The sequence below is a fragment of the Excalfactoria chinensis genome, chromosome 2, assembly GCF_039878825.1.
Source record: "Excalfactoria chinensis isolate bCotChi1 chromosome 2, bCotChi1.hap2, whole genome shotgun sequence".
Lineage (NCBI taxonomy): Eukaryota > Metazoa > Chordata > Aves > Galliformes > Phasianidae > Excalfactoria > Excalfactoria chinensis.
The window spans coordinates 115,471,004-115,487,734 of record NC_092826.1 but is presented as its reverse complement, the minus strand read 5'-3'; the positions used below and the strand labels follow the sequence as shown (position 1 = coordinate 115,487,734).

The 16,731-nt window shown below is 47.4% G+C and overlaps 1 protein-coding gene across 1 annotated transcript; it reads left to right on the top strand.

Annotated features, from left to right (window-relative positions):
* Positions 1-1,099: 1,099 nt before the first annotated feature.
* MTURN (maturin, neural progenitor differentiation regulator homolog) lies at positions 1,100-16,075 on the top strand. Its single transcript, XM_072327371.1, has 3 exons — positions 1,100-1,568; positions 5,623-5,745; positions 10,905-16,075. Exons 1-3 carry the CDS (start codon positions 1,407-1,409, stop codon positions 11,013-11,015), a joined length of 396 nt encoding a protein of 131 aa, XP_072183472.1. The 5' UTR covers positions 1,100-1,406; the 3' UTR covers positions 11,016-16,075.
* Positions 16,076-16,731: the final 656 nt, after the last annotated feature.

The window sequence follows — 16,731 nt, the reverse complement described above, 5'->3', positions numbered from 1 at the left end:
ACTCACCATTGCTGCTGTCTTGTACCTTTGATCCGCCATGTTAGGGACCATGCTCTGTGGTATTGGGATTAACACTCTTTAATGTCTTCATATCGTGTTCAGTTCTGGCCACTCCAGTTCAGAAAAGACAGGGATCTCCTAGAAGGTGTCCAGCAAAGGGTCACAAAGACAATAAAGGGCCTGGAGCATCTCCCTCATGAGGAAAGGCTGGGTAACCTGGGTCTGTTCAGCCTGGAGAAGATGGAGGGGGATCTGATGAATGTTTATAAATATCTAAAGGGAGGTGGGAGGCAAATGGATGAGTCCAGGCTCTTCTCAGTGGTGCATAGTGATAGGACAAGGAGCAATGGCTTAAAACGTGAACATAGAGAGCTCTGTACTAACATACAAAAGAACTTGTTTATGGTAAGGGTGATGGAGTACTGGAACAGGCTGCCCAGAGAGGTTATGGAGTCTCCTTGTATGGAGATATTCAAGACCCTACCTGTGTGACCTGTTGTAGGGTACCTGCTTTAGCAGGGTGTTGGACTCAATGATCCCTTGAGGTCCCCTCTAACTCCTGCTATTCTGTGGCTCTGAGATTCATCGATGACATCAAACTAACACAGGCTTAGCAGCACTTGCTGCATTAAGGCATTTAACGTCTCAGTGGAACCTGCCAGCTTCCATACCCCATGGAAGGGAGCTAACAAGCATAGCACACATCAGAGTGGTGTCTTAAGGGATAAAAAGGGGTTCACAAGGGGCTCTGGAGGTGCACGGAGGCCATAGGCACTATCCGGGACATGATCTGTCTGAAATTGCCATTGCAGATGGATGCCAAAACGCTGCATCCTTCCTGGCTTTGTATGCGCACAAGTCCCAGCCCTCCCAGCACCGCGCTGCTGTGCTCATACTGGGGTTTTCTGCTGGGTCACTGCCCCCTTCGGCAGCGGCAGCGGGATGGGGGCTCCTTTGCTCCGACAGCCCCGAGCCCTGCTCGCCTGCTCGGCGCGGTGCGACGGGCCCAGGCCAAGCGCCTGGAGGACACCACAGAGTCCGGGAGCTGAGGCAGACGGGCTGTCACGTCAGACTTCCCGGCGTCACGGTTCGGACGGCGCACCGCGCCTGCTGCCTTCTGCCGAGCGGAGCCGCACCAACCGCTCGGCTCGGAGCGCCTCGCGTCCTCCCGAACAGCCCCGAATCCTGGCGAGGCGCCGGCGAGGCAGAAGCGAACCCGAAGAGCGGGCTCTGGGGGGCGGCGTGCTCCGAGGCGCCCCCTCCCTCGCAGCTCGCCGGGGGGCGGCCAGGCCCGGCCCACCGCCCGCCGCCTCCCTCCCCCCCACTTCCCCGCGGGCCACCCCGGCACCTCAGCGGGGCGGGGGCGCGGCGGGGGCGGGCGCGGAGCGAGGAGCGCGGCGGCGGCGATGGCTTTCGAGGCGCTGGCGGAGGCTGCGGAGCGATGGTGCGCCCGCACGCCCTTCCAGCTCATCGCCGCCGAGGAGACGGAGCGCCGCATGGACTTCTACGCCGAGCCCGGCGTCTCTTTCTACGTGCTGTGCCCGGAGGCCGCCTGCGGAGACAATTTCGTGAGTGACCGCGGGACGGGGGTGTTAGAGCCCGGGGATGGGGGGGGCCGCGCTGCCCGGCCTCGGGGGGAGGTCCTCGGTGCCGGGGGGGAGGGGGGGGCTGCGGGCAGGGGGAACCCTCCGTGCGAGCACCGAAAGCTGCAAGATGGAGTCGTTGGCCGGTGCGGGGCGGCCCCGCGGGCAGGGCACGGACAGACACCCCCCTCCTCCCTTCAGCCGCCGGGAGCACGGGGCGCGATGCACCCCACACACACACACGTACGCCGCTCCTCAGCACCCCCCCTCCACAAAAGCCCCCGCCGTGCTGCCCGGGTTTGACTGGGGTCTCGCAGGGCCGTGTGGCAAATGGAGAATGGGCAGGGATAAAATGGAGTCGGGATGACAGCAGGGCCGCCCCTGCTGCACCCCGGGCAGGTGCGGCTCCTCCCGCCGGGCCCCGCCGAGTTGGGCAGCGAGTTGTGGTGCTGGGGTGTCCGCTGCCGGCCCCTGCCTCGCTGGGGAGAGCATCCTCGCCGCTGAGGGTGTCACGCAGTCGTAGAATATCCCGAGTTGGAAGGGAACCATAAGGAACATCGGGTCCGACTCCGGCTCCTCACTGGTGGGTGTGTAGAGCGCCGGTCGGGTGCATTAAAGGACTGCGTTTCTGATAGCTCCCGGAGGAACGTCGGAGCTGCGGCTCGTGCTCTTCCTGCAGCAACTTCCAGCCCTAGTCCTGCTTGGGAGATACTGAAGAATTCCCAACCCTGCAGATGAGCAGAGAGGAATTTGACAGCCGGCTCCATGAGACAAAGAGCAGCCAAGCAAGAGGGCAGGTCGTGGTGAGCAGGATGCATGCTTGCCACGTTGGGCAGAGAACTGTGCTGGATCCTGAGGGAAGCGACCCAGGATGAGCTCTGCTTCTGCCAAGACATGTGGGACCACTGTGCCAGGGCAGCCCCAGTGTGACCAGTGCCCACCTGCAGCAGGAGGCCGTGCTGGGCCCTGCATGAGTCTGGCAGCAGGACTGGGCTGGTTGGGAAGGACTCCCACCTGAAGGCAAAACCAAGCAGAAGGGCTACGTTTCTTTCTTACGGCATTACCGCTGAAAGCACTTTTCCTATTAACAAGACTTTCAAGGTAGAATGCTTAATTCTTTTCTTGTTGATGATGTTTCCTTAGTACGATTAAGAACTGCTGATGAGGTGGTTCACCAGCATCGTTCACCAGCACCATCGTTTCTGCTCCGAGTGCACTGTGGGCCCTTCACTTATACTCCCAGCTCAGCTATCTTGGTTTGCTGCCTTTTTGCAGCTCTGTTCTATCCTATCCTATCCTTCCCTATCTTATTTTTCATGTTCCAAACTATGTTTGCTTTCTATATGCAATTACAAGCTGGGCTTTATTTTAAGGAGGCTTAATGTGGGCCATGGGACTGATTCTCATTTGCAGCTGAGCCCCTTGAGTTGCACAGCTCTGGTAAGATGGAAGAGCATGACAGAGCAAGGAAATAGGACCAGTGGTAGACTTTGTGATGTGTTAGTCTTACAGGTCTTACAAAGGAGCCTTATGTTTAACCTGCATCTGGTGCCTGGTATTCTTGTTCTCTTTCTTTATGTCCTCATTTCATAATAATATGACTTTAAAGACTATGTAGGAGGTGCCAGTGAAGTCCATGATAACTCACTTATGAGGAGGAAGTTACAAGCATGCTGAGCTTAAAAGAGGAGAAAGACAAGGCAAGGTTGCCAAGAAGCAATCTGGGAGATAAAAACGGGATCTTGTATAAAACCTGAGATCACCAGGACTGTACAATTTTGATTTCCTGGAAAGGTGCCTCTGGGCTGGGTCTTTCAGCATGCTGGGGGTGCAGGTGACCCGTTTAGGAGCCCACTGTCAGCACGTCCTGGATGCTAAAACGCACCGAATCAGCATTTTGGACAGCTGAGCTATGGACAGTTTAGCTCCCAAGGTTCGTGGTGTTCTCAGAAGATTAATTGGACTTGTACAGCCGTAAGTGATGTGGGTGAGGGTTGAGGAGCTATTCCTTACAGTCTTGACATTTGTTTTGCCACCTTGTTATTGCTGATATTCAAAGTAACTGATCAAGCAAATAAAAACATTATGACACCTGGTTGCAAGATTTCCTGTCAATATTTTAGAGCAGAGGTCATGAATATTTTCCATAAGCTGATGGCAGGTGATGGTTTCAGTTTGTCCGTGTTGCCGCAGCCACAGCTTTAAATCCGCTGGCAAGGAAACTGGTGGAAGCCTTACTTGTTTGTTGCCTTGTGATATCATGCATATGTCTCTTCAAAGGCTGAACAATGGATTGCTCAGGTTTTCTCCCTGCGCTCCATCATCTTATTCTCTGCTACTGCTGGCACATCCCTGCTGGAGACTGAAATGTGGAGACTGCAAAATGAAAAAGACTTTGTAAAAACATGGTAGGATGACACGTGGTCAACTTTCCCTGGAAGCAAACTAGCTGTTAGTTATAAAAGGGCAAGGCCTGATTTTTGTGGATATAGAAGCCCCTGCTTGTAGATCTCATCGCTGAAAGAAGCCACAGCTTAAACAAGAACCAGGATGTTAACAGTCGTGATCATTACGTGCATATAAACAATTATTCAGCACAAAAACCAAACTGCTGACCTGTAACATTCAGGCCTTATATTTGGCACAAAGATTAGAAGCAATAAAAAGGTTATTGCTTGAACATTAAGAAATCACGAGCCAGACCTCCAAAATCTCCAGGCTGTTGTTACAATGTTGTGATTTGGATAAGAGCTCATTGGTATTTTTAAAAGGGTTCATCTGAGTCCATTTAATGTACTTCCTGCCTTTTTAGGCCATAACAATCCCAAAGCCAGGCTTTTTTTTTTTTTTTTCTTGAAACAGGAGCTGCTTGTATGTTTGTAGGAGCGCAAGGCCCATGGCTGCGAAATGGCATGGGGTATGGTGAGACCTGTGGTATGTGTTTTTGAGGGCTGCCAGACTGCCAAGAGATAACTCTGGGTGCCTGGAACAAGTCGAACCTACTCTGTAAGACAGGGATTTTTCTTAGCATACCATTTTGCTGCGGTTATGCAGGTTGAGTGAGGTCAGTAGCGAGGCTGATTGCTGCTTTTGCCTTAAAGGCACAACTTCAGTGATGTTAAGTAGTGTTTGTGTTAGACAAATGGAAAACTGCATCCCTGGCTCACTGCTGAGCAGGGAGGCAGCCTGCGAGCCCTGCGTTGGGGATGGACGTGTGTGGTTCTTACTCTTTCTCTGAGCATTAGTTAAGCTTCAGAGAAACCCTCTCCTGTCCCCACTGAAGCATAACCTGCTGTTTATAGCACAGTAAAAAGCTGTACAGCACTTTGGGGAAAAGAATTGCCATGCAGAAATGGAGGTCTAAGTGTCTCCAACAATTTAAGTGTCTCCAACAATTCTTGCGGTGTTCCACTTGTCTTTGTAAGACAGTCCTGTCCAACAAGACTTCAGGGTAAAGGTCTTTGAGAGTGCACATTAAATTGCTGTGAGCCACACTTGTGAGCAAGGAGCAGCGCTGTCAGAGTGCTCCCACCCATCAGCTCTCCATTTCAAACAGCCTCAGAGCAGCAGCAGCATTTTTGGGAGAGGCTTCACAAAGCCAGGATGGGGAGTTAGCTTCTCTCGAGCAAGAGGAGAGGAATATCCCAATTGGGTTTAAATGTGGCTCCCAAGGCCTAGGGGGAGCAAATCTCTAGGAGAAGATTCAGCAGCAGGTTATTAATGAGAACACCCAATGTGACTTCCAGGTCTAAACATGGCTAATATCAAAGAAGGCACCTCTGCCTGTAAAACACGTGTGCATACAAAGCATGTTGCCAGCGCAGTCACTAGGGATTTTCTCTCCCATTTCTTGGTGTCAATAAAATCAAAGTTCCTCCCCAGAAGCCTGGCTTCTGATCCAGCCCCCAGTGCAGATTTGAACCTGGGGGCTTGGTGTACTTTGGCAGATGTTTATGATCCATCACCTTTTAAAAACCCATGGAGAGGTCAGCGTGGGCCCCTGTTAACACCTCTTTCTTGTATTGCTGTTGGCTTTCAGCACGTCTGGAGTGAGAGTGAGGACTGCTTACCTTTTCTGCAGCTCGCGCAGGATTACATCTCTTCCTGTGGGAAAAAGACACTCCATGAAATACTGGAAAAAGTCTTCAAATCCTTCAGACCTGTAAGTGCCTCTGTTTTACTTCCAAGTGTTGTCAGTTGTCTGTGACTGTCAGTATGGCCACACTGGATGGAGCAAAGCCACTTCCCTTCTGCAGCAGCTTGCTTCTCTCAGGCACTGGGGTGTTAGCATGTCAGCCTCTATCTGATAACTGCAAATTTTAGGATGAGAGGGAATGGCCTTAAGTCATGCCAGAGAGGTTCAGGTTGAACATTCAGACAGATTTCTTCTGAGAAGGAGCTGTGAGGCAGTGGCACAGACTGCCCAGGGAGGTGATGGAGATGCCATTCCTGGAGGTGTTCAATAACTGTGTGGATGTGGCACTGAGGAATGTGGTTTAGTGGTATGGTAGTGATGGGCTGGTGGTTGGACTGGATGATCTTAGATAGCTTTTCCAGCCTTAATGACTCCATGCTTCTGTTCTGTGCTGGGGAAGAGGCTGAAGCAGAAGCTGGGTTTTGTGGGAAGGAGGCTTTTGTTTGGCTGGTTTGCTGCTACTCAGCCTTCTCTGACCTTATGTATCACCAAGATTTGGGTTGATGCCTGGATTTTGTTAGGGTGAGGTGACTTTGTTGGGCTGGCCGCTGTGCTTCCTTTTTTTTTTCTTCTTTTTTTCTTTTTTTTTGCCAAACGCTCCTTTTGCACAGCCTCTCTTTTGGAAAGGGTTGCTTAGATACAACAACTACAGTAAATTTAATAATTAAATACAATAATTGAAGCTTGACTGCTGGTAACTCACTGATTTTGACGTGACTTGGGCTGGGCATCTGGGTGGAGCTTCATTGGCAGGCCCTTGGTTCACTTGATGGCCATGGCAAAGCTGATCAGAAACTCAGCACGCAGACAGCTTTCCCTCCTCAGTTTTCCTGACTGGCTAATCACAAAGACTGAAAATTTACCCCAAGTATTTAGAGCGAGAGGGAGTAGTGTTAGGAAAACATGGGACCTCCCCATGTTACACCCTTGTATTGCCGTGGAAAGCCACAGCTGGTTGACATGAAAGAGCGTGATTTTAATCCTTGAGAGACTGGAAATAAATAGAACAGATGCACGCTTTTCTTAGAAAGGACTGGAAATCTGATCCTTCAGTACAGCTGTTTGTCATTTTGAAAACATACAAAAATACAAATATTCTTCCCAGGACAATATTTAGCTCTTGGTTATTTTCATGGCTGTTTTCTCCTACTCAGGAAAGCTGTGTCTTTGAGGAGAAACTTGCATCGGTTTAACTAAAGAGGACTTCAAAAGGACTTAATTGAATTGGTACAGATCAGTTACTTCATTTTAAACCGCATTTATTTCAGTGTAGCTTAAGTTGCTGAGAAATTGGCTTCAGTCAAACTGAGTTAAGCTACTCTTTGGGATAAAAAAATCAAAGCCGAGGGAACCATGATGCTCGTTTAGTCTGGGTGCTTCGTTAGCATTTACCCAGTGATTCCTATAGCCAAGCTCACAAGCGGTAGTTAATCTGGAACACGTCTTTACCAAGACATCCAGTCTTGATGTGAAGACTTCCGGTGACTTAATGAGTGCAACACTAATGGGCAGTTTTCCTTCTCATCATTAGTTATACTCTCGTCCAAAAACTCTTTTAGTTATAATCTGATTTTTTTCTAGCATTGCTTGCTGACTGTTGAATTTCACGGTGCTTTTCCTCTGCTCAAGAACACCCTCCATTCCTAGAGCCCTCTAGCAGACTGCAGCCAAGTACCTCTTCATTTTCCCTGGATTGTACCACAAAGATTGTTTATGAGATTCACCTTTCACTAAGATACTGAGAGGTTTACATCAGTGTAATGGAACTGGTTTTATTATTCAGTGTCTGGCTGTGTGTTGACAAGTCTAATGAGAAATGTACTGATGTATCTCCCCTAATGTAATAATTAAAAATAGCAGACACACAGAACCATGATTCACTTAAAAAGTGAAGTGTGGTATTATGGATATATGGAAACAGTTATCACAGAATCACAGAATGACCCGGGTTGGATGGGACATCAAGGATCATGAAGCTCCAACCCCCTGCCTGGCAGGACCACCAGACTTCCATGTTTACTAGATCAGGTTGTCCAGGGCCCCATCCAGCCTGGCCTTGAACACTTCCAGGGACGGGGCATCCCCAACCACCCTGGGCAGCCTGCTCCAGTATCTCACCGATCGTACACCCTCATGCCTTTATCAAAATGGAACCAATCAGTACTGGGAAATGGTATCCTTGGCACTCCTTCCCTCCATCCCCCGTCCTTTCTTTGCCAGACCTGTTTTGTTAATGAAAAAGCCTTGCTGTGAGTGTGGAGGTAATGGTGCATTTACAGTTTGTTTCTTCCCCAGTATCCAAACAAAGCTCACTGTAAGAGGAAGGTCTGGCTGATTGCCGTTTGAAAAACAGCAGCGTAGGGAAAGCTAAAGATCAGATCATGCTTTTCTGAAGCACCCCATGATCTTGGGTACTCAGTCTGAGAGGCTGAGAAGGGAGCAGATTTGTGGAGTTTGGTGTGCTCTTTCTGATAGGTTCCCCTGTGTGTTTCCAGCTGGACATCCAAGATGATCAGGCAGTTTTAAAAGCCTTTGGCAGGGAGATGAGGGATCAGACAGAGGTGTCCGTGCTTCTAAGCACATCCACCTGGAATCCCTTCACACCGAGCTGCAACTGAAGCACATAACCTCTGTACAGCATCCCATGGTGTGCTAGGGCTCTTTTGTGTACTTGGGTTGTTTTTCAGTGTGCTTGTATGTCAGCTTCTGGTAGGATGCATTGCTTGTTTCCTGAGTCTGAGATGTAAAAGCTACTAGGTTATTTGCATTAGGATGCTTTGAAAGAGTTAAGAAAGATGTGGAAATAAAAAAAATGCCTGAGGGAAAATGGCACCAACCTCAAGAGTTTGCAGAGAACCAAAATGTGAGTCATAAAACTTAGCAGCAAACTGCTGGACTCATGGATTGTAGTTACCTTTGATCTAAAAGCCTGTGTCCAGAGAGGGGAGTCTGCTGTGTAAAAGCCACTTAGCCTGAGTGCTTGAATTCATGCACGTCCCGCTTACTTCCCCTTTACTTCCAAGAAGTACCCAGCAGATGGGTAGTTTGGCCAGTAGGAATAAGTAGCCGTAGTTCATGCTGTGCTGCTGCAGGCTGTTGTCCTCCTTCTTTCCTCACCACCCTCCCTGTCCTCCTCCCCATGCATTCCACCACCTGCCACCTTTGTTCCTTTTGCCTGCCTCTTCCCTCCTTGATTCTGCTCTCCATTAAAATCCTTTCCAGACTGCTATGTAGCAGATACAGACCAGAAGCAAACATGAGAGTCACTCTGGGGCCAGTTTACACCATGTTTCTCATCTTCTTTTGTAAAACCTGCCTAAGGTGGGTGGCATCACCCTGATGTTTGCCACTCCTGGGAGAGGAGAGCTGTGTGTCCTGAAGGCAGGAGGGGGGAGGCATGACAGAGACCTGGAGGCTTATGCATGTCCTCATGGTTCTCCTGGTGTATGCTGTGAGGTTTTGTGCTACTTTTGCATACCCAAAAGGCTCCCGGTCTCCATAACACCAAGATGAGGCTCTCACTCCTATGGCTCATTTCCCTGCAAATCAGGGAGGAATTATAACTGGAGCTGGGCAAAAAAAAATGTGATCAAAGCTCTTTCTGCTGGCTGATGTAAACAGAGCAATGCCACACACAAATCTAATTTGAATGCACCAAATCTCAGTTGAGCGAAAATAATTCTGACGGATAAAAAAAGTGTAGAGGCCTTGCTTTGAAAAAGCGTTTTAATTTTAGCTTCAGAATGAAAGCCCCCACATGCTGAAAATGAACCACGTAGTTTTACATTCATGTTATGCAGCTGAATGTAAGATGTGAAGAATAGGCGTGCATTGGAGTATTTACTGTTTGTTCTGCTCAGAAAGCAAGAACACTTGGGGTCCCTCTTCAGGCATTTTTAAAATGCGAGGGAGGGGGGTTAGTCAGCAAATTCTCCTTCCATTTCAATGCCGAGAAGCCCTGCAACTGAACAAATGGTTTTCTCATGGTGACGTTGAAGAATGCATGGACCCAGAGGCTGATGCTGTGTATCGGCTTTATATCCGCCTAACAATTCAGAGTGTTGATCGTGGACTAAATTCAAATCAAAATTCAACTAAACATCTGCCTCGTCACGGCCTTCTCATTTGCATATTACCACCGAGCAAGCATCACTGCCTTGATTTTTCCAGGTTTTGTCTCTTTTGAGAGACAGCAGCTGTGTCACACTCCAAACAGGGTGTTGCACGTGGCTGTGCTGCTCTTCCAGCCCTAGCAAGCTCAATACGTACTATTCCAAATAATGCCTGGCGCGTGATTTTGCTTTGAGGTTTTTAACAGCTGGTAGTGTAGGATTCCAATATGAGATTTCCAGAACAGATACATTAGTTTGCTTATTATTAGGTTCATCTGTCTTCCTGACTTCTGTTGGCTTGGCAGCCTTTTGGAGGGGAGGGGAAAAGTTCAAGCACTTCTATTTGCTCCTTTTCCTGTGGCAAACAAATGCCATTGCAGAAGTGTGAGCCGTCGGATGGAGGTATCCAGACACTGAAAATTAGATTTGGGCTAGCTCATCTTCCCTGGTCGGAAATATAAAGGGATTTGGGCAACTTTGAATTGAATACACAGTATTTCTTATGGAGATTGCTTCACCTAGCACGCAGGTGTAATGGAATAAAGAGTTTAAGAGAAGCACTTAACGCGGTGGGATCTTCAGGGTTTTAGGGGCACTATCAATTCTGCATGTGGATTGTTTCTTTTTTTGGATGGTTACTGAACACGATCTTAAATCAAATTAATACCGCTGCAGTGTGATCATGGTTTGTTCTGAAGTTAAGCCACTGCCCAGTCTAAACACTCAAAAACTGTGATATGACCTCAGGGAAAAAGGCAGAGCTCTTTGAATGAGCTTTGCTTTGGTTTTATTTATCTTCTGGTCTCTGAGCACTTCATTTGCTGTAAGGATGCATTTTCAAATCTTTCTCTGTCGTCGCATGAGGGAGAGAAAGAGAGTCGAGATAGTTATGTAATGCTGTTATTCTAGGATTTGAATTTCTAAGAAGTGGCATCTAGGTACTGTGGGAAGATGTGCAGTGAAACAACATGAGTGCGTAATTTGCTGTTACACCATATTTTCTCTTCCTTGTAGCTACTCGGGCTTCCGGATGTTGATGATGATGCATTTGAAGAATATAATGCAGATATGGAAGAAGAGGAACCAGAAGCGGATCACCAACAAATGGGTGTCAGTCAGCAGTAATTTTCAGAGCAGCTGAAAAATTGGGAATCCTGTGGTACCAGGTGGGGTCAGATAGTCCCACATTAGCCTGTTCAATTTAGCGCATCACACGAGGGATATCTGGCTCCCAGGATACAAGTTTTATGAAATGTTTATTTAAAAAAAAATAATAATAATAACAATCTGTGATGGGCTTTGCTAAGAAGTGACCTGAATTTTGCTCCTGCTTCAGTGGAGTTTCTATGGAGTTGTCTTGGTAGTATTCTGCCATTACCAGTCTAGAAGTAGTTTTGTTGCTGACCGTCTCCTTGATTTGTGTTTGAGAGTAACGTTCACTGACATGAATGTAGGATTGCCTTGAATGTAGGGACTGCAGGGCTGCCGTGCTGAGTACTCCTTGCACGTCACCTCTCGGGGAAATTGGTGCAGAGAGTCGATGCAACCAGCACTTTTCTTTTTAGTTCAACAGCTGTGGTTGGTGGCTCCCTGCCAGACAGAGCACCAGACTTTGAGAAGTTTCTCCTGAAATACACTAGTTTAATAGTGGTCAGTGCTGCAGAAATGCACATGGAAGCTCAGCTAAAATGATGGGGAGTGAGAAGACCGGGGAGTATTTGTGTTGGACCTGTTAATGTCATTTTACTGACACCTGGGTTTACAAGTGATTGGATTCATAACTGGGAGCAGTCAGGGCTCTGGTATTGACAGTACATATCAGAATGAATCTGGGTTCTCTCACGCCATTTAACCCAAAGCCAAATACTGTTTTTGTACAAATTCTACCAATTATAAACAGCCATTGCATATCCCATGTGTGCACGAAAACCAATTGTAAGCTTCACTATTTTGAAAACATTGATAAATTACTACACAGATCTTGCAGCGTTGCCAATTGAAGTGCAACTTAACTTGGAAGCCATAGGTGTATAAACCAGCTTGTAACATTATGCTGGACCTTTTCCTCCCTGTGGGCCTTTGAGCTAATCTGGGCATTTCCACCTCTGACAAGGGGAGCTAAAATACTACCCAAGCAGGAGGCCCCCCATATTTGATACCTACTTTGCTTAGGTTTAAGTGGCTCCAATGAGTGCCAGACTGTGAAGATGCAGGGTCTCTTTATTTACATGCCTTTTGTACTGAAGATACAAGAATCAGAGCGATGCTGTTGTAAGACATCCGTTTTCTGTGATTGATCATTGTGTTTCTGAATTTACTCCTTCCTTCCAGATTCTTTTTAAATGGCAAAATGAAGGTCACGCGCTTCAAAAGCCCTTTTATACAGAATTAGCTTTATAAAAACAAAAAGGGAGCGAAGAGAAAATGATAGGACAGTTCCCAGAAACAGCTCACACCACTTTGAAAACCCCCGTTGGTAACAACATCTCCTTTTCCATAGACTTTTAAAAGACTTTTATTTTTCAAGATTACTTAAGAGAGGAAGTTTTCTTGGGGATTTACATTTCTGATGATGGGTTGAGAGGTGCAGAGCACCTGACTTTTCCAGCCTGAGGCAAAGACCTTCCATAACCAGGACGGCGTGCGGTACCCGATTCCGCACAGAAATGTCTGCAATGCTTTCAAAGTTCAGGTTTAAGAATATAGAAAAGAACGGAAGAGAAACAGAGCTCAGTGAAACTTTGTACATTCTTTTGGCATGCAGGCATAAACATGGTAGTTGCAACACATTTTCTATGGACTAGTGATGTGAGAACTGTGGCAGTTCATTGTTTAACACTGTGCAGCAGCAATAGGCTTTTTGCTTACAAATATGAAGTGTAAGAACAGTGGGTTCCATCCCTGCTTTAGGTCCCTGAGTTCTTGTTCCTCCCCATGAAAAAAAGATGCCATAACCGTAGGAAGGGCCTTGCTTCAGGAGAAGCTTTCTCTTTGTAGCATCCATTGCTTTGGTTATGGCTCGTACAGATGGATCTTTTGGGGCTGGCTTCCCTCTGCTGCAGTGCCAAGCAAGATGTAATTTACAGTAGCACAAACTATTGATTGAATTGTTAATGAGCGGTTGAACATTAATATGGATGTATGCAAACGTAAAGCTGTAAATCATGTAGATATATTATTTTCTGCATTCACTAACTCACTTTTTCTGGAGTGCCATGTGCCATCGGAGTGATCTGTCCACCAGAGCGCAGGTGTTTGGTAGGTGGGGGCTGTTCTGCTAAGCCCCCACTACAACCAGCATTCAGACACAACTCTGGAGGCTGCATGAGGCTCAGCCCTGCAGAAAGCTGCACACTCGTGTCCCACCCATCTGCTGGGAGCAGAATGTGCAGCCTCACTGCTGTACTGAAGCACTGCCAGGCAACGCTAACAATAAACTGGAATTTTATACATAGAAAACGTAAGTGACGTGTGTATTAAATGTGAATGAGCATTAATATAGAACATATTTTATCAAAGAATAGCTATTGCTTCCTTTGACCAAATACATGTATGTATGATCATGTTACTTGTTCCATGCGTACCTAACGATGAAGAAGATGCAGGATGGGCTTTGCCATATCACAAAGTATTTACATATTTTATTTGTGTTTTATTTTTTCTTCAGTCCTCTACATTTTGGGGTTGGTAGCCATTCAGTAATTCACTGAGGGCAGCAAGGCCCATGGCTGGGCTGCTAGACTGGAGGCTGCACCTGTGAACACATGTTCAAATGCTTGCAGGTGTGGGGACTCCATAACAAAACATGGACGTAGGGCTCTGCCACTGCCCTGCTCTGAGCTTTGGTTGTATTTCAGCAGCTGGGCCTCTGTGAAATTCAGTGGGTGCAGGAAAAGGACCTTTCTGGGAAGATGCCGGGATTTGGAGACCACCCCAACTACCCGCAAAGTATCTGCTTATTGAACCTCCGCAGTGTGTGAGTTATTAAAATTGCTCTGGGCGGTTCAAGGGCTTTGAGCACAGTTATTTGTTTCTGCTTGCATCCGGCCCAATGAATACACTGAGTTGATGAGGGAGGAAGGGGTAGAGAAGAGGCAAACTAAAAGGCCTTCTCCTCTTCTCCAGCGTTATTATTTGTGGTGGTGTGAGCAGGTCAGAGTGACAGGCAGGGAGCAGGAAGCTTCTTTATGAAGTGTGCAGTAAAAACCTCTTTAACAGGATTTGCTCATAATGCACTGAGAAAAAACACTGTCAAACTATCTCCTCACAGAGATTTGAGGAGCAGTGCGTCCCTGAGCACAATGGCCTGATCGCAGGCTTCTTCAGCTCTGCCCTGGGCTGGTTCCTCTTTGTTTAGTGCCTTTGGAAGGTGACTGCTTGTAAAAATGCTCCTTGGTAGGGGAGCAGCCCAAGCTGGTTATGCTTTGGCAACCTGACTGTATGGCTGCTGTGTTTTGGTGCAGTGTCATGTGTAAGGTGTGCTGCGTGAGATGGTGGCTGGGGGCAGATGTGCCTGCAAGGTTGCTTAGCAAGTCACTGGCCTTTTCTCCTCTGGAAGCTGGGACATGAGACTGGGACAGGAATATTGACTGCAGTGACAGTATGGATATTGCTCTGGAAACATGCCATACAGAACAAGTCAGCAGCCTTTTTGAGCTTGTTTTTTTTTGATCTTTCACAGGCACTCAGCTTGTGGTCAGCTTTAGCTGTGGTGGAAGGCAAGGTTAACTCCTGATCCTTCCTTTCCTCGTGTCCATCCTTACCCAACATCAGTACTTCTCAATCCTCTGAATTTCCCACTTTCAGAAAAGACAAAGCAGACAGAGTGAAGAAGATCCCTTTCACAAGAGTGTGAGACTGATGCCTACCTAACTGATCTACCTTTTGAAAATCAGGCCCCTTTAAAGCTGTCCTGGCTGGGCATCTAGAAAGTGAGGTCTCTCTGACTGCAGGTCACTGGTAAGCCAGCTGGCATGTCTCAGTGCTGGTTGGCTGCAGGCTGTTCACAGGACAAGGGAAAGCAGTAAGGGTCCTTTTGGGGGCTTTGGCTGCATGCCCCTTTCTGTTAATTGCTGACCATGGGGAAATGCTTTGTTCCGTCTTTCCAATTTTGGCAGGACATCCCCACCTCCCTGCAGCTTGTCTGTGCAGGCAGCTGAAGCTGGAAGCCTTCACGTGAGCATTGTGGAGAGCTGCACACCCTGGGACAGGCTAGGCTGGAGGTGGTCATTCCTAAAGCAGGTGCTAAAATAAGGAGAACCCCTAAATTGAGTCCGTATCTCTGACAGGAAATGTTTGGAGGCCAGAATCTCTCACTTTGGGTTTTTTTCTGGACCTCTGAGTCTCGGTTGCATTGTTGGTATGTGATGTCTGTGGCAAGAGCACACTGCATGCTGCAGAATGAAACCTGCTCACTTAGCCACAGTCACTCCTTCAGTGTTCCAAATGATCACTTACAGGCTCTAGGCACGGCTTTTTTCCCTCATAGCTAAGAGGTGTTTTTAAGGAAGAAAATACCTGAAGACACATCTGTGTTATCACAAACCCTGGTGCCCACAAAGCCATGTAACAAAGCGCTGTCTGTACCATCCTGGTCACAAATGCTCAGATTAACAAAGAGGGTGTTCCTTAGTGTGAAGAAACAGTCTTCAAATGAGCTACTACTGACTACAACAAAGCTGTCTAGTTTCATGTAAAATACATCGAACTCTGAAATTTCCTTTCTGCACTGACATGCTGCTGCTCCTGTAGGCAGAGATCTGTGGTAGCGCCGTGTATGAAGGACGTCTGCTTTCATCTTTGGGGTGGCAGTGGAAATGACAACCCCGGATTTTAGTCATTAACATCTTTTTGTTGTTGAGTTTTCCTTTAACGATGTGGGGATCAGTCAGAGCTCAACACGTCAGGCAGGAATAATGTTAGACCATGCCGTGCAAAGACCGTCCTTAACGTGCTTGCCACCATTTGTTCTTCTGACTGGAAGATCTCTGTCTCTATGGGACTTCAAAGCTGTGGGACATGTTGCCAAAGGACGTTGCTCTTTTGTTCAATGCTTTAACAGGTGTAAGCCTTCAGTGGAGCCCTGTCTATCCTTCCCTTCCTCTTTCCTCTCCCACCGCTGAGGCGTCAAATCCAACAGTGTAGTTACACCATAGGCTTGCCATTAAAGAGCTTACCAAATGCTAGTGACTGATGGAGTCTTTTCTCTGTGAGCAAAATAAACTAAACAGGGGCCCTGGGGGGGATAAAGTGTAACTAAAATGTGTGCGGGGAAGAGGAGAGGCTTGTGTTTCTTGGGATAAACCAGGTGTTTGCAGGTGTAAGGAGGAGAAAATGATTCCATCTGAGCTTTGGGTATTGCAGAGTAAGCCATGCCCTGCAAGACAGGATCCTGAACTGCCAGGTCTTTCCATTTAGTGCAAAAGATTTGCTGTCAGAACATGGGAATTAGTAATATTTATTTAGTAATATTTGTGGATGAGCACGTGTTTCACATTTCCCGGGTCCTCTTCTGTTTTGCACAGATCAGGGAGACATCTGTTCTAATTAACAGACATGTAACAACGTTGAGGTGAAAATAGGAAGTTATGCTCAACTCATTTGCCTCTTTTTTTAAACACTGCCGTTTTAATTGTCACTTTGACACCTTCTCGCTCTGATTTAATGGAAGGAATGCTGCCAATCGTTGCCTTTTGTCACGAGTCTCTTGTCTGTGGGTTGAAGAGCATTTTCTGTGTGAGTGCTTTAACTTAGCACTCTGCCTTGCATTCTTGGCCCTTGATGTGGTGTGAGTGCTCTGTGGGAGGACTGTGGCCATGATGTGCCCTGTGGTACATCCAGA

Coding starts and splice junctions, on each gene's coding strand:
- MTURN (XM_072327371.1), top strand. CDS start 1,407: ATGGCTTTCGAGGCGCTGGCGGAGGCTGCGGAGCGATGGTGCGCCCGC. Junction 1,569..5,622: donor CCGCCTGCGGAGACAATTTC/GTGAGTGACCGC, acceptor GTTGGCTTTCAG/CACGTCTGGAGTGAGAGTGA. Junction 5,746..10,904: donor TCTTCAAATCCTTCAGACCT/GTAAGTGCCTCT, acceptor TCTTCCTTGTAG/CTACTCGGGCTTCCGGATGT.